The sequence below is a fragment of the Poecile atricapillus genome, chromosome 6 (genome assembly GCF_030490865.1).
Source record: "Poecile atricapillus isolate bPoeAtr1 chromosome 6, bPoeAtr1.hap1, whole genome shotgun sequence".
Lineage (NCBI taxonomy): Eukaryota > Metazoa > Chordata > Aves > Passeriformes > Paridae > Poecile > Poecile atricapillus.
This window is the reverse complement of record NC_081254.1, coordinates 16587627-16614130: the sequence shown is the minus strand read 5'-3', so window position 1 is coordinate 16614130 and position 26504 is coordinate 16587627. Positions and strand designations below refer to the sequence as shown.

General features: G+C 45.9%; 1 protein-coding gene across 1 annotated transcript; it reads right to left on the bottom strand.

Moving 5' to 3' along the window:
- Positions 1–9991: 9991 nt before the first annotated feature.
- Positions 9992–14082, bottom strand: ZNF503 (zinc finger protein 503). Its single transcript, XM_058841889.1, has 2 exons — positions 13262–14082; positions 9992–12159 (listed from the first exon to the last, which is right to left on the bottom strand). Exons 1-2 carry the CDS (start codon positions 13568–13570, stop codon positions 10639–10641), a joined length of 1830 nt encoding a protein of 609 aa, XP_058697872.1. The 5' UTR covers positions 13571–14082; the 3' UTR covers positions 9992–10638.
- Between the last annotated feature and the right edge of the window lie 12422 nt (positions 14083–26504).

Sequence of the window (26504 nt, the reverse complement as noted above, 5' to 3'; positions counted from 1 at the left end):
GATTATTAGCTATCAGAACAGATGTATATATTTTTCAGAGGTGCTTGGCATAAACAGCCAAACAAACTTGTAGAACTTTTCACAGTCCGCTATTTTCTTACTAACTCATAGGAATTTAAGGTTTTTTAGTTAAGTTTAAAGTATTATTCTATTATTTTCTTGGGGAAAGACCTGGACAAGACATTTTTTTGTATAAATAACACAATACAAGAAATAAAAATGCACACATATCACCCATCACTGAAATGAAACAATTTCTTGAGTTAAAACATGAGAGATGACTTGTCAGAGAGATGTGCTGATTAAACTCCCCATGCTCTTATTATCTTGACAGGCATCAGTTCCAAGTTGACTAAGTCTGTGATACAGTGGCTAAAACCTGCTCCTCTTGGTATATGTGCTCAATGTTTTCTTTCTTACCTATTTGCGTGGATGTACTTTGCATGGCCTCTTCAGATTTTGTCCTCTAAACTGTCTCATCAGAGAAAACAAAAATTCCCATAGTTTGCTTCAAGGTGTTTCCAAATTTGGGCCCTTTCCAAATTGTCATGAATTATGTGACTGTGTTACATATTCTTATGTTTGAAATTAGAATTTGTAAGCTTTAGGGTGTCTTTTGTCCCAGGAGAAATCCTGCCTTTCTCAGAATTGCTAGAAAACTTCTATTAATTTCAGGCCGACTAGAATTTCACATTACATTGTGAATTTAGGGTGTGTGCAAGTTTTAATGGCTTAAATGTATAAATGTAAATTGACACAATCCCATTAACCAGCAAACGCAATTAACCATGTGGAACACTGCTTATACAAGTTGAAGTGTTTTAGTTAGAATAAATATTTTCTCCCTTATAGAGTGAGCTTTTTTCATAATCTGTGACCTGGTTTAGACACAGCTATGATGGTTCACAAGCGCCTTCTCTAATAGGGATTAAACCATACTGGTAAAACTAGCAGTACAGGTAGAATCAAGCAGTATTTTTGCTTACTTTAATAGTATCTACATGCAGGAAATTGTACCATTTTTTACTCAGTTACTTTAGAAATAGGTACATTAAAATAATATTAAAAGTGTGAACTGTTCATTGAGGAGGTAAGACCTGCTATAACACTTCACCAGTTTATTGAACTCTAAAACAAGATTGTGGCACTATGAGTAGCCGGTTTTCTCAGAGAATTTGTCAGTACCTGTTTTGTAGATACATCAACAACCATTTGTTTCTCAACCAAATTACACAGTTAAACTAGAAAAATTAGTTGCTGCATCTGGTCTAAATTCCTTTCTCCATCTTTTTATAAACCTATTGATGTATGTAGGATATCTGCTTTTGATCAAGCATAACATTTTACTCTAACTCCATAAAGTCAGCTTGAAGACCATAATTATAAATGTGATCAGCTCTCTTCATAAAATATTTGACACCTCTACTGAAATGTATTTAACAGCTGATCTTTCTTAAATAAGTAAATAAAACCAAAACAAAAAAAAACCAAAAAACACACACATTTATTTCTACTCATCTGTTTTATCTGGAACACATTGCTTGGGCCTGCTGGTGCAATATATATTTAAGGAAATTGTAATCTTGCAAAAGAAGGGGAATTGAAAGGGGAAGTAGGAAAAAAAATCATATGAATGTTCTCAGACTCATGAGCTCAAGTATTTTATGATAGAAACTGGCTATAAGGCAATTATTTTTCTCTTTAGAAGTTGATGAAATTAACTTAATCTTGTAAAAATATGTAGGGACAAGTAAGGTTTTGACTGGGTTTGTTTTGGTCTCCATCACTGAATTTCTTTGGTAGCCTGATCAAGGCAGTGGTAAGCAGGTTAGTGGGGATGGTCTTCAGTGGCTCCATATAGGGTGGAACAAAGTAACAAAAATACAGGCCAAAGAGGAGAAATATTTTTACTTGCACAGCTGCCAATTCTACTACAAGAACCAGTTTTAGTTTGCTCTATAATCAGTGCATGCAGTGGGAAACCTTACATTTTACTGCAGCCTTGTCAGGCAAAGCCTGCTGTCACTTAACGTGCCATGGTGGCTTCTACTTTCTTCAAAAAATTGTGACTCAAAGGTGCATATTCCGTTAGCTATTTGTCTAACAGCTTGATGGCTACAGATTTGGATTTTTTCCTACTCCCCCTGAGTAGAGCAGGAGACTCATCTCTTCTAATTACCATTTAGGGTGAAAAGGGCAGGTTGCAAAGGTTGCCTCTTCTGTATGGAATGTTTAAAGCTTTTTCTTGGGCAAAGAGAGTGGGCAGGAACAAGATTAGATCTGAGCACTGGCTGGGACACCTGAGCTCTGGGCTTTGGTAACAACCATAACCACAACCTTGTTAATTCCTTCTCTTTCCCTCTGGCTCAGCGCACTTTTATGCAAAATGAAATGCCTTCAAAGCATCAAATGGAGATTTCTCCCACATTAGAATATCCGGTGACTGAGGAACCCAAATAAGAAGTGAGGATTGTGGGTTTGAAATCTTTCAGATCAGGGAACTGTTGCATACTCCTCTGCCTCAAGACAAGCACTTCAAGCACGGAGAAAGAAAGCAGCAGATGATGCTAGTAGTTGATCTTTCCTGGTAGGAAAAAATACATCTCCACAAAGAGAAGATTAAGGGCTGTGAATTGTACAAGAGGGGGGACATTTCCTAGCAACTCTGAGATAGATTGGTGTGCTTGAGAATCTGGGCTGAAGCTTACTAACTTTAGTGAAATTAAACCATTACATTGCAGCTGCAGTTTTAGATCTTGTGATGGCTGAAAGGGTGTTAGTAGTGGGATCACCTCCTTTATGAGCGAGTCCTAGCAGCTGAGCTGTCTGTCCCAGCTGAACCATTCCCTCTAAGGCTGTGGCAGTGGATGAACGGCAGAGGTGGCCTTTTCCGAGCCGCACGCTTTGCTGTGAAAAAGCCGAATGGCTTCTCCTGGTCGTGCCGGCAGGGTGCCGTGGTGACTGCTGCTCGGGCCAGCGCCCCATCTCGTCCCGAGCAGAAGGAAAGCAGGGAGACGCTCCGGCCTTTCTCTTGTAGCCCGTCTGGAACGGGGGGACCCGGGGAGGTGCCGCAGCAGGTCCCGGGGCTGGCCCAGGGCCCCCAGCCCTGCCCTCCTCGCCCGCCGCCCGCGGGGGTCAGGCTCAGGCAGGGGCAGCTCCTTGCCTTTCTGTCCCTGTCCCTGCCCTCCTCCTCCCAGTGTAAGCAATGACCGCATCACTAACAACTGATGCGTTCGCCTTTGCAAAACGTGGCTCGCGGCTTCTGTGACTAAAAGGGCTGAGGAACCAAGGGTAGGGTACAAACGCTAAACCTGTAATACGAGGGGTACATTCATAATAACCGCATTAGGCGGAAAGCAGGCAGTTCTGCACGTCTTCTGTGATCTGTAATAATTATCTGCGTTTTACAGGGCTCTTGCGTCACTGAAATACCTGGAGGTGACTCCGTGGCAGCCGCCGATGGCAGGGACGCCTCCTCGTTAGGGAAGGGACGGCAGCGGCCGTGCGGAGGAGAGGAGGGGCTCGCTGCCCGGGGCAGCACCGTGCCACGGAGCCAGAGCGCTTCAACACCAGCCTTAGCTTTTGACGCTTTTAAATGATGGTCACGGGGCTAGCGTGACAGCTAAAGGAACTGGAAATCAGCTGATACTAAGGGAGAAATCATTTATCGGTTTAAGGCTGGTTTGGGCCAGTTTTCTTAAGGTGACTGAAGAAAAGGGGAGAAGGGTTTGAGAAACCTGGAGCCTGCGTACTCATTTCTAAATTGCATTGGACTTCTAGTTACACATCGAAAATCCTTTTCTAAAAATAACTGTGTCCACCCAGTAAAGTAAAAGGCTCGCAGAGAGTTTCTTAGTCTGTTAGATCTCCATCGTCCAGTAGCATTTCATGCTTCCCCCCGTTTAAAAACAATGGGGAAAGGTGGTGTTTGGATTTAGACTAATTTTTCAACAGCGATAAAGGGGCTGTTTTCTGTAACAGCGTAGATTATTAGAAACTTGTAATTTGCAGTTCGCGTTTGCCATCAGGATCACAGCAGGGGGGTAAAAAAGGGACTAGATCCTATAGCAGACTCAGCAATTCCCGTTTGTGGATTTGGTATGTCGATGGAAAAACCCAAGGCTTTCAGGGAGAAGTTGCTTGAGTTTAATAAACAGTGACTTCAGAAAGTGCAATAAAATCAATTAATGTTGCAAAAGCATTGGCCAAAAACAAAGTGGCGAAAGGATTTATGGAAATGTAATGGATTTACAAGCGTTTATCCTGCGACTTGATAAACAGCAATGGGAAACCGAGATGGTGAAAATAATTAGTCCCGCAGCCTCAGTGAATATGGACAATTTATTATTATAATTTTATCCTTTCAGTGGTTATTCAAATTTATTTTTTAATTTTGTGAGCTGAAGAGCGGGGGGATTAATCCAAAGTTTGGTTCCCACTTCCTCGGGGGCTCGGTTTCTTCTCGCATTTTCTCTCTTCACAAAGCAAAGCGTGATCTGTCATTTGCCAGGGCTTCTTCACACAGAGAGCTCGTTCTTAGGTTTTCTGCATGTATTTTAAAGACTATTATCGTTGGCCTCGGTAAATAATGTTACCCAGCGGGAGAAGGATCAGCTGTTTGTCTCCCTGTACACCAGGGTTTTCTCTCCCTTTTGATTTTCAGATGCGTTTTCACACAAACTTTGAAAGACCCGCAGCTGGGAAGAGGCTGCAGGAACATGCCCTGGCTCTTGAGCAACGCTAGCAGCGAAAACTTTTCCGCCTGCTCTCAAGAGTTCGTCGCCCTATTATTACAGCAGAAAAGAGACATCCAGCATGGAGTAGAAATTACAATTTCCAGAAGTCAGAATTTATTACAGTTAAACTGTGATAAGATTCCCATCTGTTATGAACACATGTAGCACCAATTGTTTTTCATACAACTGCAATTTATTTACCCTTCAGAGCGAATAAGATTACAAGAGTGATTATAAAAAAAAAAAAAAAAAAAAAAAAAAAGCAAAAAACAAACAAACAAAAAACCCCAAACAAACCACCATGGGGTTTTTTGGTTGTTTGGAGTTTTTTAGCTCTTTTTATTATTATTTTTTTTTAGTTCGGCCTATCTGTTTTTATCTGGGCAAACCATTGTACAGCCGTGCTGCCCTCCGGAGCTGCGCGGCGATTCCCGGAGCCCGAACACGCCGCGTCCGTGGGGTCCCGGCCGGGCCCCGCCGCCCCCCGCCGCCGCCCGCAGCGCCGCCTGGCGGCCCGGAGCGACACCGCCCGCGGCCCGCGGAGACAAAGGGGAGCCGCTCCTCGCTCTTCCTCCCCGGGAGCCGCTCCTCGCTCTTCCTCCCCGGGAGCCGCTCCTCGCTCTTCCTCCCCGGGAGCAGCCCCTCTTCCCCCGGGCAGCTGCGCGTAACGCGCCCGCCCGGGCCTCCGCGTACAGCGTGCCCGCTCTGGCCCGCGCCTCAGGAGAGCACTAACGCTTGTTATTAACTGGAACATGAACCTGAAACGGCGGAGGGGGAGGGGAGAGATTTTTGTGCTTCCATTGGTCTTGGTAGTTTGGGAGCGAGGAGTGTGCCTGCTCGTCTTCTTGTGCCATCCCACAGAAGTGGTTTGGATCGAGTAGCACGCGCTTCACAAAATAAGGCAGGAAAGATGAGCCACTTACACACACACAGAATCCCACACGTTTTTACCGCGATAGCCTAAGAGCGGTAATCTAATTTTGTTCTCTTTCAAACTGTTTCAAGGCATATATGTGTGTATATATATGTGTATATATATCCTCCAGGTTTCAGTGGGCGTCCTTCTGCTGCTCTGTTATCATTATTTCTTGCCTTGATGTGACGTTGAAGACAGATGACAGCATTGTCAGGTTGTCTTTAATTCATTTGAAGATTAAAAAAAAAATACACACACAAGGCTTCTTACACAATATTCAAAGCCTGAACGGATTCACTTTTTTTTCACATAGGGGACGTGGGGCTGGGAACGGGGGTGGGTAGTTGATGAATTTCAGACATGAAGAGAGAACAAAGTCTGTGCATCGCTGTGCGTGCACACATGCACAGAGCAAGCAGCCGGAGGTGGGATTTTTGCAACAGCAGCACCTGGTTGATGTTGATGGAGAAATATCCAGCATTAGGACAGTCTTTTCGCATTTATGCACAGGCTCAAATGTATAATCTGATCAAATTTCAACCACGTCTCTGCTGCCAAAGCATTCCACCTCCGACGAGGTGAGAGCATACACACTCAGGGTCCGTCTTTTTTCTTCTGACACCTCTGCGCTTCATCGCAACAAAATTTTACCTTAAAAAAAGAAAAGGTAGTCTGCCCCGAATTTTCCAGGAGTGAGCTGAGAAAGAGATTTAGCAGGGATTAGACACCTCTGATCAGAACTGGTTGCTTGCCTGCCTCAGGTCTGCTCATGAAGCAGTGTGAGCTGTGCTTCCTGGTGTAGAAAGAATCAGGGGTGGTGGGGTATCTCAACAATGTCAAAATTGATATAGAAATGTCAAAAATGAGACCCAAAAATTTGTATGGAAAGGGAATTTGGTGCTGGTGGCTCCAGCGATTTTCCACTTTTCTCCTTAAAAGAAGAAAAACAAAACCAAAAACCAACCAACCAAAAAACCCGAAAAACAACAAAAGAAAACACACAAAAATTAAAAAAACAAAACGAAAAAACAAACAAAAAATAACGACTATAAAAAAACCCTAAACTGTGGTCTACTGAAAGCCTGTAATGAAAGCCAACGGTATTAAAGCAAGGCAGCACGGCTCTCCACCTTTTCTAAGTATGAAAGAATGAAGTTTGATCAATGTTTTTACAGAATAGGAACATGCACATTTGCTTTTGTTTCGGAAAGTTTGGATCCTCCAGGATTCCCTTTGCCTGAGTGATTTGGACTGTAGGTGTGGGTAGATCATTACAAACCTCGGGTTAGGGAGAGGAGGGTCAGCCCCACTCACAGTACACGCGTGTACCTTGCTGGCCACGCTGAGAGTGACTCAAAAGGTGGTGAATGGGCAGTGGGTGACTTTCCCATCTTAGCAAATGGAGTCTCTTATCACTGAGGAAAATCTTCCCGTAATAAAGGCATCCTTGTATTTTCGTTCTAGCATACATTTTGCATTCTAAAACCAGGCAAGCATATGTATATGTGTGTGTTTAGTGTGGGCTTGTGCACACAAGCCAAGATACATATGCCCATCTAGGCTCAGATACGTTACAGAGACTCCTTTGCTGTCTGTGGAGTCTGGTGTTTTATTGCTTCATAAAACTACCTTAATTACATTTCCCCATAGATAAGATAAACAGGACCCTTCTTTTCTAACCGTTGCTTATCAGAAGTATTTTGTCGAAGTGGCATCCAAAGTAAGCTTTTGAGAGTGGATGGAAACGCATTAATTTTTATTTTGGTTCTTCAGTTGCACTTAGCATCTGACAAGAGTTGATTTAAATATTACATGATTCTATCTTTAATGTTCAAAAAAGATTTGTGAGAAAGACAAAACTGTTTAATTTAAACTAATGTATGCCTGACTCCGGTCAGATTGATCACAGTTTCGGGTTTTGATGGGTTTTGCCCTTCTGTTGCTTGTCCTCTCAAGCTGGTTTTTCACTGTGAAATTATTTTAGTTCGGTGGCATGGACCAGCGGCTGCTGTCAAATCCACAACCCATCCAGTTAGTAAGAACGGGAGGGGGAGTGGTGAGGAATAACAAACGTACTCCTTTTACCTAAAAACATTAATGTCCATAAGTCAATCTCTATTAGAAAAAAAAGGCGAATTTCACAGATTAATATCAAAATCCTAGGTGGCACTTGCCAGGTCATATACTTAACAAGGCTGGAAGAGAGACCTACTTATCACCACTCTACATATAAAATAATGTGTTTAATTTTTTCTTTAACCTCGGGGACAGCATCTGAGCAAAACAGTAATAATAGCATTAAGTGTTCATTTCACCACTTGCATCAGCAATCATTGCCTCTAACTTTTCAGAGCTGAAATCCCCAAAACTGCAGTTAGGGTTCCAGGACACAAATGCCTCCCCCGCTCTTTTTAAATCGCCCCTGCCACACCTGATGGGCGATGGGATTTGGCTAGCGAAGTCTGAGCTGCAGCTGTTAAAGATCCGTAATTGTAAAACACACGAACAGGAGAGGAACGTGGCAATGGTGGTGTGTTTTAATCGCGGCAAAGCTGTAACTGTTGCTTGCACACCCAGATGGAGCCTGAAATGCAATTTTCCTCAAATTAAGAGTAGTTAAAATAGCGAAGCGGGGAAGGCAGTCTGACTGCAGGAGAGGGCGGGGGGCGTGCGGCATAGAGAGAGGACTGCGAGCTTGTTCTGCCTTTCTCGGGCTCGCTGGATGAATCCTCCGCCACCATCACCCCCGACCTGAGAAGCCCTTCTTTCGATTACTTTCTGTGTTTGTCTCCGCTTATTTTATAACTAAAGTTTACTTGGTGCAGTTAACAGCACTGCTCTCTCCTCCCTTTCTCTAACTCATCGGTTCATAACGAGAGCTCGTTTTACATTTCCTAAAGCAGAGATACGCAAAGGTCGCTTTCCCATTTAAAGCGGGTGCGGGGAGGGGGAACACATTTGGTCGAAGCTCAAAGCGTTTCGCGTGCCGCTTTCGGACAGCCGAAAGAGCCGCAGCGCGGCCCAGCACCGGCCTCCCCGCGCGTGTCCCGGCCCCAGAGAGCGAGCCGAGCTTCAGCAGCTTGCTGCTTTTCTCGCCTTTGCACATTAACGCTAACTTCCACTAATTATCTGGAGTAAATGTATTAGACTAATTAGCATCTGGGCGCCACGGGAAACTCTGAACAGTAATTATATTGTGGGGGGATCCAGAGCGAGAGAGAAAACCCAGCGATTTGTCAAGCAAAGTCGCCGCTTGCAGCTTTGCCCCCCGCCAGTGGCAGTCGCGCTGGGGCCGGGGCGAGGGCAGCGGGAGGAGCGGGGCCGAGCGAGGGCCAGCAGGTACCCGGCTCCGCCTGAGCCGCCGCCTGCGAGCGCCGGGGCACGGCCCTTCGCTGGCACCGCTTTACCGCCTTGGCTATCGCTTTTCCGACTAGCTCGGCGGCAACGGCTCGTTCCGCACTTTCGGTGGCTGCTCTGGCTTCTCCGTCGCAGCCCCCGCTCCTACCTGAACGCAGGACGACGAGCCGGAGCTGGGCGGTGGCCCTTGGGCGCCAGCAAAGCCGGGCTGGGGAGGCAGAGACGCGGCGCAGGCAGGGGCAGCCCCTCTCGGTATCCCGTCAACTTTGGCACTGCACTTCAGGAAAAGAGCAAACTCGGCCCAAATAACGGATGGCTTCTTTTCTTTTTCCCGTCCCTTCCTTTTTAAAAGAAAATGAGTTTTCAGAGCTGTCCGATATTTTTTTTTTTTTTTACGTGATGATCTTTTGTGCTGCGGTGCGAACTGAAGAGAGAAATTGAAAATAACTGGATGAGCTCAAGCTTCCCTAATTACTTCTGAACTTCTCATTTAGAAAGAGATGAATAGTTATGCATTGCATTGTTAAAAAAAAAGAAAAGAAAAAGAAGCTTTCGGATAATCATCTTACACTTTTACAAAACAGTCTTGCCTTCCCCGTTTCCTTCTCAAGAAAGAACGAAGTCTTCTAGCTGAAAACTGCTTTTAAAAACCAGATATTTCACAATAAAAACATTATAAAAATAAGTTTACCTTCTTTAAAGAAAGGGAAAGAGATTTAAGCGATTCTCATTTTTCCTATTTCGTGCCAACAAATTCTACTGAAGAGGAAAAAAAAAAGCCAACTGTGTCTGATTATTTTTTAAGAGAGCCCTGGGGTTACAATAAAAAAAAAACTTTGGTTGTTTTTTTTTTAATTTTTAATTAAAATTGAATAAACGCTTAAGGAGAAATTAGCAGTCACCTCCATCCAAGACCTACTCGGGTTTTATAACAGAATCAAAGCGTATTTAAAAAAAAAAAAAAAAAAGTAAAACCTTTTAATACATCAAATATACGGAATTTTAATCTTTAAAGCGATACATTGTCTATTTTAGTACATGACGTAAACCTTACTTAACCCTTTTTACAGGGTAGACTTAAAAATTAAAAATAGTTAAGTGTTCCTTTTAAAGAACAAAATAAGGCAAATGAGGTTTTTGGAATAGAATTGTTTTTGTTTTTTCTTCCAGAATACATACAAAAAAATACCAATTCTCTTTCAAGGGTATACACCTTAAAAATAATTGCAATTTGAAATTATAACTGACAAATTGCGAGTTGTTTTTTAGTAACAAACATGCATGTAAATTTTTTTGTTTCAATGAGACATTAAATAAGAACGTACAATACAATCATAGCAATTTTAAAGTAACATTAAAGAGAAGACCTCTATCTTTTTATTTATATTCTACAATGGGTGTTCCACTTTTACCTATTGAGCTCAGTTTAGTAATGCACTTTATGATTCGTTGTCCCGCTTGAAGCTAACATAAATAAATACAGTGCTCATGGATCCAGTCCTCAAATGAACACTATTTTATAAAAAGTCAGATTTTTTTTTTTTCTTTCCAACTTTTATAAAGTTTCGCAGGGCTTCCTTCCCTTACCGCTAGACTTTGTGTTGTGTGTCAAAGCCCCGCTGCCTGCACTCACTGGTACCCCAGGGCCGAGGCTGTGGTGAGTCTCTGCCCATAGAGTGCGTAAGGGGAGTAGTAGGGTCCGGTGGCAGCGGGCACGGGCACGGGGGCCCCGGGGGTGGGCAGGGGGCTCTTGGAGTAGGGGTGGTAGCGGCTGCCGAGTCCCAGCGCGTGGTGCGGGCTGCGCAAGGCCAGCGTGCCCGGGCTGCCCGGGGCGCCCGTCGTGGGGATGTGCATGTGGCACGCCATGGCCGCAGCCGCTGCGCTGGCCAGCGACGAGGAGCTGGGGTAGCTGGAGAGGAGTTTATCGGTGCCCGGGAAGGCAGTATGGGTCCGCAAGTGGCTAAGCAGCTCCTCCGAGGTGGCAAAGCGCTTGTCGCAGGGTCCGTTGGCCGACACCCAGTTGCAGATGTGTGGCTGGGGGTCATTGGGGAGCATGAAGCCGTAGGGGTACAAAGGGTGGCCGGCTAGCGAAGGCGGCGTGGCGCCGGTCAGCGAGGAGTGGACGCTGTGCAAAGGGTGGGTGGGGTAGACGAGGGGGTATCCGGACTTGAGGGCTTGGTCGTGGGCGCAGGAGGCTCCGGCGGCGCCTGCCAGGTGGCTGGCGCAGTGGTAGCTCAGGCAGTAGGGGTCTCGGCACAGGCTCGCCGTCATCACCGACGGCGGCGACGCGCCCGCCAGCGGGCTCGACCCCGCCGGCTTGCTGCAGCCCAGGCTGCTGGCGGCGGCCAGCTGGGCCCCCACCAGGCTGGAGGATTTGGTGGGGTCCAGGGCCACTCCGTGCGGCAGGAACTGTGGCGGGTAGCCGGCGTAGGCTCCAGCCAGCGTCCCCGGGTAGCTCATGCCCGCCGGGGGCAGGGGGAAAACGGTCTGGCCCGGCTTGTAAGGGGAGACGGGGGCCACGAGGCCGGAGCCCAGAACGGAGGTGGAGGAGGTGGCGGTGGTGCTGCTGCAGGAGGAGGCGGAGTCCGACGCGATGGGCTTGGAGCCCGGCGTGCTCTCCTGGTGCTGGTTGACCTCCACGTTAATCCCGGCACAGCTCACGCTAATCCGGCTGTGGCTGATGCTGGTGGTGCCCGGGCCTCCCTCCGAGCCGGAGCTGCCGCTCTTTCCGCAGCCCTCCGAGTCCTTCTTGTCCTCCCCGCCTTTTCCCTCGGCCGGCAGCAGCCCGGGCGAGCAGGCGGAGGCGCTGGAGTTGGGGCTGCCTGTCCTTGGGGTGAACGGCTGGCAGGTGGCGCTCGGCACCCGGAATCCCGACTTCTCCCCGGCCGCGACCCCCGCGGCGGGGGCGCCCGCGCAGCCCGTCGGCCCCGGCTCCTTCTTCTCCGCGCCCGGCTTGGAGTACGGCTTGAAGCTCGATTTGTCCTCCACGCCGATGTCGCTGAGCTTCAAGGGGCCCGACTTAGAGTCCTTGTCGCCTCCGGAGCCATTGGAGGTGACCGAGGAGAGTTTCGAGGAAGGGGACGGGTCCGGCTTCCCTATCTGCGAGCAAGTTTGTGCCAAAAGGGCCAAGGGGCTCTTCTTCGCATCCAGCTGCGGAAATCAAAGGATACAGAAAGAAACAGATTTAATCGGGGTCTGAGAAAACCCCCATTGCATACATAGGACCCTTGTCCCGTAGGTTTCTGCAGAGTACAGCCTGGAAGTAACGAACAGTTTGTGCGCATTCATCAACTTGACAGCCCCCTCCCCTGAATGCACCATTTTCCATAAAGCCTTTAAAAAGGACCGGGGATTTTCGTATCCCTTGCGAGCCCGCCGCGGCCGCCTTCAACGCCCCCAGCCTCCCTGGCAGCGGCTCGGGCAGCGCGGAGCTCGGCGCCTCGGCATCGCTCGGGCCGCGCTGGCCCGCAAACCCGCCCGTCAACTATAGCGACTGCAGCATTTCTGCACCCTGACTGGCGGCACTATTTATAAACAGAGCCCGAGTCAGCCGGCGAGCAGGGCTCCCCCGGAGAAGGGTGTCCTCGCTCCGCAGAGACCTTAATGAAATCATTCATTCCCACAGACACACCCTTCCCACCGCCAGCTCCGTTTCGAGTTTCGGTCCCGCAAACAGCGAGCTACGCAGAGGGGGACTGGCAATCTCGGCAGAGCAGAAAGGGGACCAACAGGCCCCCCGAAGTACAGATCCGTGTCGGTACTTGAAAAGAATCGGTCGGCGAGCCGAAATAGTTATCCTGCCGCACCCACGTTTGAGCCTGTCGCTCCCCGCGCCGTGTCGTCCCGTCCGGTGTGTGTCCCCCCCCCGCCCAAAACACCCCCTGCAAAAGCAAGGTTGTTTGGCGCTCGGAGCACTGCTTATTTGCGTGGCCGAATCGTGACCCCAGCGTGGATCGGTTCCTTCTACTCACCCCTCCACGAAAAAAAAAAAAAAAAAAGGCAAAAAAAAAATAAAGCTCAAAATAGCAAAGAGAAAATATTAATTTACACAGGAACTAGAAATTATCCCAGTAAACACAGAAACAATACCCAGGAGCGGTTTCTCGCACTAACTCGAGATCAAAAAATGTCCCTGTCCCGGTATAAATGCATTTCAAAGCGCAGGAAAGTGCCGAGGGCGGCTGGCGGAGCCGCCATGCACAGCCAGCGCCCGGGCAGGGACGAGAGAAAGCGACGGGGGCCCGGTCCTTACCTCGATGGGGCTGACGGGCGTGGAGGGTAAAGGCTGCAGGTATTCAGGGTGTAAAATGTGTCCAGTCCGCGCCGTGAGCATTTTCAAGACTTTGATGGGAAGGCGGTTGGCTTGGCGTAGCGGGTCCGAGGGGGGGACGGCGTGGAAGCAGGGCTTGGCGGCGGCGCTGCTGCCGTTATTCCCAGCGTGCCCGTTCGGCCCGGCGAGGTCGGCGGCGCTGCGGCTGCGGCGGGGGCTGCCTCCGGGCTCGCTGAGGCTGCTGCTGCGCTTACTACTTCTTATAGCAGAAAGCGAGGGCGATGTGATCATGACCCAAAACCTCGCATGAAAACTGGGGCAAGTGGCGCCGCTCGCACTCGGAAACGCTCGCTCGCTTTCTGCGGGCGAGAAAGGAAAAAAGCCACACGCCCCCCGAGCAGAAAAACAAACATACAATGTCCCGTGGCTCTCTCTGGCGGGGAGGGCGTGGGTGGGGAGGGGGAGGGAAAGGGGGAGCCGGCCGGAGAGAAAGAGGAGGAAAAAAAGCCGAGTAATCCTTGGGCTGTGCTGGGGGCGGGGGTGGGGGCTGCGAGCGTGTGCCGCGGTCCCCCTCGGCCGCTCTCAGCTCCCCCGGCTGGCGCGGCGCGGAGCGCTCGCCTCCGCCGCTCAGCTGTGATGCGAGCCGCTGCCCATCCAGCCCGGGATCTGGCAAAGAAACTCACTTCAAAAGCAGCTGAATTAGTCTGAGATTAAAGCCTTTGCCGCCTTCCAATCAAATGGGACCCCGAGGTGATTGGAGGGTCAAGGGGATGTGACGTTCCCTTTTCTGGGCTTTTTTTTTTTCCTCCGTTTTTAATGGTCTCTCGCTTTTTTTTTTTTTTTTCCCTTCCCTTTCTCGTCCGCCTTCCCTCTCCCCTCCCCTCCTTCCTTGTTTTCGCTCCTAGGATGGGATGGGCGTTAATTCTGTGTTTCACATCACGCGCTGCGAACGTTTTTCTTCCTCCGCAGCCAGCGCGGATCGCGCGGCAGCGGCGGGGCGGCCGCGGGGCCGGGGGCGCCGCGCCTGCCGGGGGGCGGCCGCGGGCTCCGCCGCCCTCCCCCCGCCCGCCCCCGCCGCTCGCACACCGCCCCGAGCACGACCTGCCGCCCGCCACGCACGGCGCTTACGGGCCCGGCCCGCGTCCCCCTCCCCGGGGCCAGCCCGCCGGCTCCGCTCCGGGCCCGCCGCCGCGCCGTGTCCCCTCCGGGAGCCGCGGAAGGGCGCGGGGCGCTTTTCCCGCCCCTCCCGCCTGACAGCGCGGGGGAGGCCCGGACGAGAACCTGCAGAGCGCCGGCCTGCACGTCGCCGGCGGCAGCGGGCGGGAGCCGGGGCGCTGCGGCGCGGCTTGCGGCGGCGCGGGGAGCGCGGCGGGATTGGGGGAGGTCGTCACACGCGGGGCTGTCACGCACAGCCCGCCGCCGCCTTTCGGGACTCTCCGCCCCGCCGTCAATTGTCAGTGCTCCCCAACCGCAATCAATCAGTTATTTGTCAGCCCCTGTCAATCCGCCCTTGATTTATGTCAGCTTTTGTTGCTGATTACAAGCCTGGTGTGACTTGAAGGGGGAAGGAGAGAGAGCGAGAGAGAGGGAGGAAGGAAAACAGAGGGAGAGACGGGCTCCTCGGAAGAAAAAGCCTTTTAATTTACGGAATAAATCCTTGGAGTAAACTGGATTTGTTTGCCAGCAGCCGGTAGCCCTCCCCAGCCCCTCACCACCCTGTCGGGGAGGGCTGCTGGACTCCTCTTCCCCTTCCCCTTTCGTCCTCTTCGTCCTCTTCGAAAGTGTCCTTCGTCCCTGCACCCGCCGGGCTGAACCGGTCGCCGGCAGCGGGGGCCTGGGGAGGCGGCCCCTCGCCTTAACGAGAGTATTGGCTCGCCATTTATGTGTTTGATTTTTAGCTAGGCTGTGTTGAGAGCCTTCTGGGTACGCGCACGGTGTCCAGCCGGGCGTTACACACGTCCTGCTTTGTGTCGGTGCACTCCCGAAGGGTACCGAGTCCTCTGCCCTCAAACCCGTTTTTTACCGGTGCCGGCGGCTGCCCCGAGCGGAATCCGCAGCCCTTCAAGTCGCTGGGTTGCCTTTTTCTTTTCTCTTTGTACTTTGCTTCCCACTATCCCCCCACCTCCTCGTCCCATAACATTTTTTCACAGGCAAAATGTGTTAATCAATCTTTTACTTTTGTTTCCGGATCTGACATGGTGGCCCACACAATCTACAACATTAACAAAAAGGTCACTTAGAGATAAAACACGTTTGACAAGTGAAGAACAAGGCAAGTGCTTTAGGGGTCGCGTCCAATTCCTGACCTGGACTCCAACCAGAACAGGCGCTGATCCTGGAAGGGCTGGACGAGAGGAAGGACTTTCACTTTCTCACGTTTAGATCTGCTGAAACAAGTCCTTTTTCTTCCCTTGAAACACCGATCTGCCCCAGTCCCTAAACAGATGTGTCAGATAGTCTTTAATGACCTGCTCTTCTTACGAGGTATATGTAAAGCAGGTTTTCCGCGGTATCCCCCATTCCCCCGCCCCCGCCAAGCGGTACCCTTTAAATCTTGCAACGCAGTAAGTATATTTGCTGCATTTTATTTAAACCACTTTACTCTCTTACTATAGCGTACAGAGTAGGATAAATACACGGAACTCCTCTAGCTTTAATAAAGATGAGATTAATTTTAACAAACTTTTTAATTTCTATCTTTTCTCTGAAAGATAAGGTTTATTGGCATAACTTCTCAGTAGAGAGTCATAAACGCACTTTCATTTTGCAATCACCGCGGTCATCTTGCAAGACCATCAAAATTAAAAGGCAGGGGGGAGGAGGTAGAGAAAGAAACCTTGCATAAAACCCACGATATTGCAATAGGACTGACAAGACCCACAACTTGCCCTCAAGGAACTCCCCCCCTTTCCTTTATCTAGAGTGGAAGTGACTTGAATCTGCCCCAGGTTTTCCCCCAGTTCTTTCTTTTGTTGTCAAGTCCAATTGATAAATGGAGTGCAGTAAAACTCTGGAAGAAAAAAAAAAAAAGCTGAAACCTTCATTTGTGTTCATTTGCATTAAAGTGCTTGGAACAGCTGTTTTCCTTACAGGACCGGGGAGACTCCTATCTGTTTTCTCGTTGTATTTATCCTGCCTCCCAGGGTGAAAGACTAAAGATTAATTGTCTTAAGGTAGAGTCAGCTGTGGGAAGGCTCTCCCTCCCCATTTTTCCTTCCCTCTCTCCTTTCTTGTGGAGGTGAGGGCGATTTCGGGAAAGGGTTGTTTTACTTGTAAGCCAAGGAAGCACAGGCGATAGCCGGTACATGTATAAAACAGGCAGCGCACCGACGGGAAAAGAGGGGGACGGAGCGGGGAGAACAGCACGAACCCCGATCTTGCTGGCTGAAGTAGAAGCATGAGAGGGTAATTTAATTAGTAACTTCAGAGGACAGCTTTTTCATTTGCTTCTCTTTTTCTTTTTTTCTACTCAGCCTTTGAAATAAGATTTAAATCGCACTCAATACTGTAAACTTTTTTATGTAGAACCTTGTAAAAAAATCAGCCCCAAGACATCTCCTCCCCTTTGCGCCCTCCAAAGCATTTTTGAGCTATGAGAGCTTATTCACTGCGCTTAACACACGCAGAAAACGATTCCCAGCGAGGGGCTCGGAGTTAGGATGCACACGCGTAGGATCGGGCGGGCGGCGGGGCTGCAGCTTGAAAGCGGTGCGGAGTTTGTGATTTGCCTGCTGCGGGCTCCTTTCCTCTCTGGAGCCGAGGAAGAAGGATTCTGTCCTGCTCGTTACCTTCGCGAGGGATTCTTGTTTAATGAGTCCGTGCAGACGGTTTGCTGTTTGGCATTTACTTGTGTAGTCTTGTTGAAGTTTCGGTGGCTGTTGCTTTTATTCCTTTGAAAAAAAAAATAATAAAAAATGCAAGGGTTGGAACCCGTCTTCCTCCTTTTACAAAGGAAAATTGTAACTTTAAAAAAAAAAAAAAAAGAGTAAAGGAGGAATTAATTAACAAGTGCCAGTCCACACTTTCCTTTACCTACCAGCTATTGGCAAGCATGTCAAGTCGATTTTATTTGCACACAATGGAAATGATTTATTTTCTCTTAAAAAGGAGTGGGCTGGCAGATATTTGAGGAGGAGAGGAGAGCGAGAGCGAGAGAGGAAAAAAAGTTTGAAAATGCCTTGAACTATTCACTGTCGAGATGGCTAATCAGTATTGAGGCTCGAGGGCACTCGGGCAGCTTTTCAATGCGGTTTTCCTTTCATCTCAAGCTGGATGGAGGCGCTCAATTAAAAGCCTATCAGTTTGTAAGTAAATCAACGCCTATCAAAGTTGTCACATCAAACAAAACGATTATTATTGCAGCCCGCCTCCCCTATTAATCTCCCTCTAAAATAATCCGCTTGACAGGTCAGGCTGGCGAGCTGCAAACCCTGGTCAGGATCACCCAAAAAACCCGGACTGAGTATTTTTCCCTCGGGAGAGGGAACTGCAAGAAACCTCGACACCAGCGTGCCTGCTCTGCGAGCTTGCTCTCTTGCCATTTAAGTGTCAGCTTCTGTAGATCATGTTGGAAAAGGGCGTTTAGTCTTTTAAACGGAACAGCAGCAACCCTACAGGCCCTTTAGTTTAGCTTTTTTGTTTGTTTGTTTGTTTTTTCTTTCTCCCCCCTTTCTTTTCTACCGTTTCGAACAAGATTAAGATTTTAATTAGCAGAAGCAGAGTTGCTGAGTTGTGTCTGGGTTGTGTTTCTATGCGTAACACAATTCAGTCTGTCCATCCGGTGCGTCAAATTTATTTCCTTTGATAGTACTTACATTTCACTATCTACCCCAAGGTTTTTATTAAGATATTCATTGCAATATATTTTTTTTTAAATGGTGTATCGGTGTATCTGCTTCTTTTTTTTTTTTTTCTCACAAGAATGATAGTACTTGGTATAAGAAGATAAGAAATGTGATGGGTTATCAGAAATACACCACCACGATTTCATACATTTGGAGAGAAGCTTTTTCCCCCTCTTTCTCTCTATTTTTTTTTTTTTTTTTTTTTTTTTTTTTAATACGAGACTGCACGTGTTTAGCTAATAACTGATGCATCTGCCCAGGTATCCAGCAGAGGTGTGGGGTATTTATTCCAGAATGCTATTAAAGCAAATAGTTGGAAAGCTTGCCAACATAAAGTAAGATTTCCAAACCTCTCCCCTGTTCGCTTAGTACCTGAAAATATTTACCCTTATGATTGTAATTACTTTCCTAACACACAGAAGCAATATATATTTTACTCTGCATGAGATGTAGGTAATCGTTTTATAAGTGGTGATAATTTCAGAACCATCTTCAAAATAATAGTCACGTTTAAGCGAACGTGAATTTTAGTAGTCAGTGGCATTTTTAGTAAACGAGCAGAAAATCACTTTTGTTTGCTTGTTTGGCTGGTTGCTTACTGCTTTCGGAAAGATACCTTCACCTAGAATGTTCTCAAATGCGTTTGTCTAATTTTGTTCCTTTTGTTACACCGAGATAAGGAAGAGATTAATGCACCTAATAATAAATAAACCCCACCCCAACCTTTCTCTTTTTAGCCCTTTGACAGATTTCCCTCTTGACATTGTTTCATGTGTGAGTGTGAAAATTTTTACTCCCGTGTCGAAACCCGTTTGCCAACAGCTATTTTCCAAATCTACCCTCTTTTATGTTTAAGGTGTTTCTTATGCAAACAGCTGTTATTTAAAATGTGCCTTAAGGTAACTTTCTAGAGGGAGAGAGCAAGTCAAATAATTGCAATGACACGAGCAAGGCTGGGTATGTTTCCTGTTAAGTGCATTGAGATTTTCAGTGTCATTTCATGTTTTTAAATGTACTACGATTAAAATGATTGAGCCCAAAGCGAGTGAACACGTTTCTTAATTCGTACATAAGTAACTTGAATTGGTATTTGGCGTCTAGATTCTAAGAGTGAAAAAAAAAAAAAAAAAAAAAAAAAAAAAAGTCTTGTAGCTTTTGTAACACCTTGGTCTGATCACTCCAGCCCAGCAATCATAAAGGCATCTTTGTGTTTATCTTCTGCAAAAGCCTGGAGGCTACGGGAGAGAATTGTACCAACTAAGCACATATTTGGTTACAGTAATCCCTCAGAAATTAACCATGGCACACAATGGAGGCGATCTCCAGCTTCATCACTCGGATCCCAAATGTGGAGAGTGTTTATTGACAACTTTGTTATGGAAACTGTGCAGATCAACCAGATGCATCTTCAACAGGGCGGTACAGTGTAGAACAGCGTCCTTTTAGATATAAGGAAGAGTTTTGAGGATATGCCTGGAAAAGGCACTGGAACCCAAATAATTAACCTTATCTAAACACTCTAATGGCAAATGAACAAGGATCCTCGACTCAATTACAAGACAGCTATGTTTGGCAGGGGCAGGAAGAAGCACGCAATATATCTTAGCGATTTTCTTCAAACAGTCTAGGTCCACGATCTCAAAAGGTTAAAATAATCTTAATTTTTAATAACTCTTAGCTTGTTTTCAGTTATCCCTAATGATGCATTTAGGTCTCCTCTAATCCCCACTGCTTTCATTTTTAGCTTTTTACACCCTAAAATTAATTCCACCTAAAGTACATTTTTCATTTTGTACTGTACTAGCGACGTGCAAATAATTTACATCAGCGTTCATCAGGACTGTCCTGAAGTGATGGATCATTTTGTTGAGTTGCAGTAAAAGTGCAGAATGATCTATAATGATGTAATATATACATTAAAAGGGTGTCTGGATGATCAGAGTTTTGCTAAAAATGTAAAAGGGCTTTTTGATTGATAACAGGGTTGCTGTTTTTCTGCAAAGGCTGTCACAGGCTGACACAATGCTTGAGTTATTAGGGCAGAGAAGGGCAACCATAAATTTCCAACGTCAGGCAAAAACTCTCTTTATTGTCTATATGATGGATGGGCCTCCGTACTAGACACCAAATACTTCGTATCACCCTTAAATGGGAACACATTTTTCGTGGCCATAATTCATGTTTTTTAAATAGAAAGTTTGAAATGCCTGCCTATATTTCACAATCCTGACATATTTATGAATCACTCCCTGCATGCAAATATAATTATTTAAAGCACTGAGGTGACATATGGGTTAGAAATGTACCAAATGCTGTTAGCGGAGTGATTTTTTTTAATTCCCTAAATTGAACACCATAGAAAACTCTGCCTGTCTGTTCAGATCAATAAAGTCGAAGGTGAAGTTTTACTGATTTTGTCAGTGCCACATACAGATATTCGGTTTTGATTAGGTGAAGCTGACAAAAAGGGAGTCTTTTTGCAATTACCATTAGGTTAATGAAAGAAACACTCATCTTTCTCCTGGCACCCCCACGCAGGCATACGCGTTTTCCCCCCTTTCTTTTCGGCCGATGAACTAGCCGGAGGTAGATTTGACAGGCTTTTTCTTTTTCTTTTCTTTTTTTTTTTTTTTTCCCCTGAATTTATTTTCCGTCCAGCTGCGCCGGTCTCGGAGGGAGTGCCGGTGTGCCGGCGGGAGAGGGGGCTGCTGAGGGCGGGCAGGGCAGTCGGCGATCGGGCAGGGCGGCCGGGCGCTCTCCCGGCCCCGCCCGGCTCTCGGCGGCAGCGCGGGGCAGCGCCTGCCGGGCCCCGCGGGCTCGGGGCGAGCACACCGGCACCGCGGAGTAGGCGGCCGCTCCGCTGCCGCTTTGCTTCGGTTCATTATGGACAAAGTCATTCCGCCCCCTCGGCGGGGAGGCCCGAGCGGCGACGCCTGCGGGCGGGCACGGCCGTGCCCAGAGGCGCGGGGCAGCCCCGCGGCCGCCGGCACTTCCGCCGGGGCGGGCGGGGCCGGCCGTGTCCGCTCCGCCCGCCGGCTGCGCCCGCCTCCCGCGCGGGCAGAGCGGGGCCGGGGCGCGGGACGGGCCCGGCCCCCGCCGGCGGTGGCGGGAGGGAAGCGGGGCCGGGTGGGGGCTCTCCGGCCGCTGCCGAGCCTCTTCGCGGCGCCCCACCGCAGCCTTTGGCCGAGCTCCTCCTTGCCCGCGGACCGGGAGATGCTTACTCAGCCTGAGGGTCTGACCCGTAACGTGCACCTTTGTATTTAATTAATTGAAACTCACGTTGTTTTCAGTAGAGCCCGAGGGATGTGAGAATCAAAACCACGGAGTATCTCGAATATTTTTTTTCTCGCGGACTTGTGTGTAAATGTGTAAAATATTTCCACTAGTGCAAACTTACTATAGCAGGCTGACTCTTTGCCCATAAAATGTTAAATCAACCATGACCAGACTCATTTTCCCATGTCAGCCAAGAGGACTCTGTAAATCAACACATTAGGGCTTCGCTGGGTAGGAGCTGCGTGTGCTTCATGCAAAATGGCCCTGACAGTCGCTCTCTTGGTGCTGTGGTTGTCAGCCTGTAGCTGACTGCGGCAGTGTCAGGTGGCAGCAGGAAACTTCGCAGGTAGAGAGCAAAATCGTTGGCGACGCAACATGCAAGAGGCTGACAACTGGCACAACAGAAGGAAATTATCTGGGTTGCTTTACCTTTTGATGTGATTGTGTTTTTTAGACTCATAGATGTTTTGCAAAGCCTGTTGCACCAGCCTGGACTGCCTAGAAGAGCCTGTGTCTCCCCTGACGGCCTGCTTAGTTGTACGTGAGCCGAGATGTTCTGCAGGTGCTTCCTGCCATCCCAAGATGGAACCTGCTTAGAAGCCATTACAGAAAAGCTCACCTCAAGGTTAGGAAGGAGTGTGTGATAGCTATACCTGGAAGCAAATGAATACAGTGGATAAATACAGATTAAAAAAAAAAAAAAAAATTAGCACTGGCCACATGTAGCTGTGCCTAAACAACCAAGACAAACTCCATTCTTTGTTCAAGAAAAGGAATTAATCCCCCCAACTTCTAAGCAATATGTGCTCTGTAAAAAGCCTCAGCCAGCCAGTCCTTATCTAAACCACTATCTCTGGGTAAGGGTTCAGATACTGGAAAGCTTATTTCTGGGCACTAGTAGGTTGAAAGGAACAGGAGACATAATACAGGATATAACAAAATAATATAACTTCTTACTACCACACAACAAATATCAGTAATTACACACATTGAATCAGATTAGATTCAGATATCAAGGTAAAGCTTTGTGCTATATTTCTTGAAAGGGGCCTCAGTTTAGAGAAATCATTATCCAGTGCTCCTTGCTGGATTGCCTCCCACTCAGAGGAGTGACCCAGCTATGACCCAGACTCAGAACACTTGTGTGTAAATTTAATTTTCAGCATTACATCATTTCAACTGGAGTCTTACCTCTTTGCTCATTGCTGTGCTATGTGGCTTACCTGGAGGTAAAGAAAGAAAAGATAGTAAGAAAATGTGCCAAGTATTAGAAAACACAAGTTCAGCTTAAAAGTGCGCACACAGCCACTTCTATCCTGTGGTCAAGCAAGATGAAATCACTGAGCCACCAGTAAGGTGGGAGGGGAAAAACTTACATGATTAGTTTAAAATCTTACAAGATGACAAAAGAAACATTTGAGGGTTACTTATGAAGGGATAATACAAACTCTGCTTGCAAAATTTCCCATGTTTAAAAGAAAAGGCATTAGCCAAACAAGTGCCTGTAGCAACATTTCTCCTTGATCGCTACTCTCAACACCTGAACAATGAAAACTTGTTCTTCTAATTGAGTGTACTTTCTAAGGGGAGTTTTGCACGTTTGCTGGGAATGATTAAGCACACACGCTATTTCATCTAATTGTAATTTTTTTATTTTTCATTAACTGAGCAGAGTGTTCTCCTTTATGTAATTTCTTTCCCATAAAAAACTCCACCCCAAACAGATTTCTTTCTTTTTTTTCTACATAATTCACAGAAAGTTCATATCCTTAATGGATGACAAAGTAGGCAGTAGCATGAGAGTGTGAAGAGTTTTTTTCCTTGACCAGTTTCATTCAGGTACTCCCAGCTCTGATAAATGTACTACATTTAGTGTTATGAGTAGAGATTAAAGACACAAGTCCTTACAATAAATTCTGTTCAGGTAAACTTCTTGAATTGTGGCCACTGAAGAACAGAGACTAGACAGAGTTAGCGACACTTAAGTTTCATTTCCAGGTCTACCATTAGCAATGTTCAACTATATTTTGCGGCTCCATATCTGTGAAACAGAGTCCTGGTATTTAGCTTTCCATTACAAAGAGTTGTAATCAGGATAAGACAGTAAATGCTTTAGTGCATTACCATGGCAGAAAAATACAAGAACATAATCTCACACTGCCTGTAGAAAAGCTCCGACATTATGCGGTGTGACTTGCTGTATAATAGCATAGTCAAATCAAGAGGATCATCTCATTCCTGTTTGAATGCCATGATTTCTTGTCAGAATTAAATATGCTGGTGCTGCTGCAAGTTCTATGTTTTGCATCACTCAGTCATTGGAAACAATCATGCATCATCAAGGTTTCTTATTCTTCCACTAATATTCAAATTCATGAAATTATGGAATACAACTTATGCATGTATGATAATGTTTGGTTCTTTGAATTAGTAGTTGCCACATATTTCTATAATATCTGAAGTCAGTGTTCTAATTGTTTATACTTATAAAATATGATGTTTTTACCCGTGACCTTGAAATCATGAATAATTATGCTAGCAGGACAAAGGTACAAATGCTATTATTATATTATTTTGGTAGTCTTGTTTGAACGTCATTAATATACAAGGGGAAAATCAATTAGCAAAACACCATTTTTGAAATGTAATTTATTAACACTGTGTAAGAGTATTCTTTGGTTGAATAGCTCTAAGACAGAGATAATATAATGGCATTGTGGCTATTTAGTTAGGGCCTGCACCTTCTCTCTTTGAACTGAAAGATGAAATTTTCTCATTTACTTGTATATGAAAATAATTGCACTGTAGTAAGCAGCTGTTTTAGTCAGTAGTCGCCTATTGTCTCATTCCCACATTCCCACATGATCTGAATGGGAACCTCCCAAATTTAAGTGTGATGCCTTCATATTTATTATGGCTATTTAATATCAAAGTATGTCAATAAGCAAGAGGAATGGTTGAACCAAAATGAAAATATTTAAGAAAAACAGTAAACATTACAAGCCACTTTAAAAAGATGCTTAACTTTCTCTGTACTGTTGGTATCCATTTGTATCTGTTGTTGTTAATAATAAGTAATATTCACAAACCAAAGCAGAAAAAATAAGAACCTGGATGCCGTTTTTTGTTACTTATCATGAAAACTATATAAAATAGACGGGATGTTTTGAAAGGGTATATTTCTAATTATGGCACTCATATAAACAACTGTAATGGGCTCTTTATACGAAGGTAAAAGCTGTTCTTGGCCACAACTGTCTCCTTCTTTCAATATGGCTCTTAAAATCATTTGTGCAATAAAGACAACAGGAGCTCAATTGTGGATATGGAGATAAGTTGATCTTGATTTTTTTTGGCCAACATCTGAAATTTCTGTAACTAGGATGGCATGAAAAACTCTGTTATATGCAGTAGCAAAGGACAAGATTAGTTCAGCTGAGTTCTGGGTGAGCAACCTGGTGTAACGGAGAGAAAAGTTGAAAGGAAATACAGTTCTTTCCTGTGCCAGTCTGTAGTTCTATTTATATATTTATTATGGAGTAATGAAAGCAGTAACATTTTTACAGCGAACAGTAAATAATCATGGGATGCCAAAATACCCAATCCAGGGTAGGGTATATTTATGTTTGTAGTATATATATACACACACAAAAAAAAGTGCTACCTCTTGGAGGAGTGTTGGGCTAAAGATGGTTTGGTGTTTTTTACACAATCTTGGCTGCATGTCTCTAGATAGATCAAATGTTTATCAGTAGTGCCCTTATATCTTCCCAGAAGGCCTGTGTGTGCTTGCTTGTGGAATATTATGAAGTACTACAGGAAAAAAGAAAGATCTTTAACAGCTACAGATTTCTCCAGTTACCTGTCCTCAGTGTGGGCACTAGAATATCGTAAGATCTGTTGCACTGGGGACTTCCTAAGACTTTGAAAGGCAGGGTGAATTTCATCCTTAGAAGATTAAAAACTGAAGCAGACTCCTGAAGTACAGAAAAATTAATTTAGCAGTTATAAAGACATCAAATTGATGACACCAGAGAATGAAGTGCAGAATGTCCTCCCCTGCCTTGCCAGAATAATTAGAGAACAGTTCATTCATATCCTCTCTGTTGTTTCTGCAAAAATATCAGTCGTGTGATGGGGCTTCTGCAATGGAGATGCCCACAAATTCAGCTCACAGATTATTTAACACCTGGAGAGTGGCAACATCTTTGATACAGACTTTTAGACAGTAGCCAGTGGTTACTGGCTCAGTGTTTTAGCTTCCAAATGTAAAGTTATTTGAATTTTCTTCCTCTGCTTATATACTATGGATGACTTAGATTCTTTTCCCTTTTCCTGCTAAGGATTTTTGCTTCACCTTTAAGTGACAAGTTCAGATATGAAGTTCTCTATTTTTGTCAGTTTAGGTCAGTTGTGAGCACAGTTTTTGGATTAAAAATGCTTAGTCTTCCACCTTTCTATTCCATATAAAATAAAATTGTCTGGAGATATCCACTATAATCTAATCTATTATATTCTGATATGTACGCTATCAACTTTAACATTTTTAAATCTTAAGTGAATATATGATATCACTGTTTAATACAAATAGATCTGAATTATCATAAATATATTTAATGCATAATGCATGTCACTCAGGTATTATTGTCAGTAATGGATGAGGAACAACACTAGGATAATTTACAAAAGCAGAGAAAATAATTTCTCAGTAGTTAGTGTTTTTCAGGGAGTTGGTTTCTAATAACAACATTTGACCATAATACATTTCTAGCATAACTTAAATGACTTGTGCAAATTACTGAACTGACCTGAGTGCTTTTATTATACCCAAAACACTGCAAGTGTCTTGCATTATAAAAATGTGTATAAAACCAGTTCATCTCTTTTGCTTGCTTCAAGTCAAACAGTAAAACATATTTTTCTTGCTTACAAAGTGAAAAAGCCTTCCCCCCAACCCTGTGTGTGAATTGTGAGGTGCCAATGAGTTGGAGAGGAACTTTAATGATAACTCTGTTTTCCCTAATACTGGGGAATCCTTAAATGATAGAGATTGATGGAGGGAACAAGCATCTCAAGTGAAGGAGGGAACATTGCTCAGGCATACT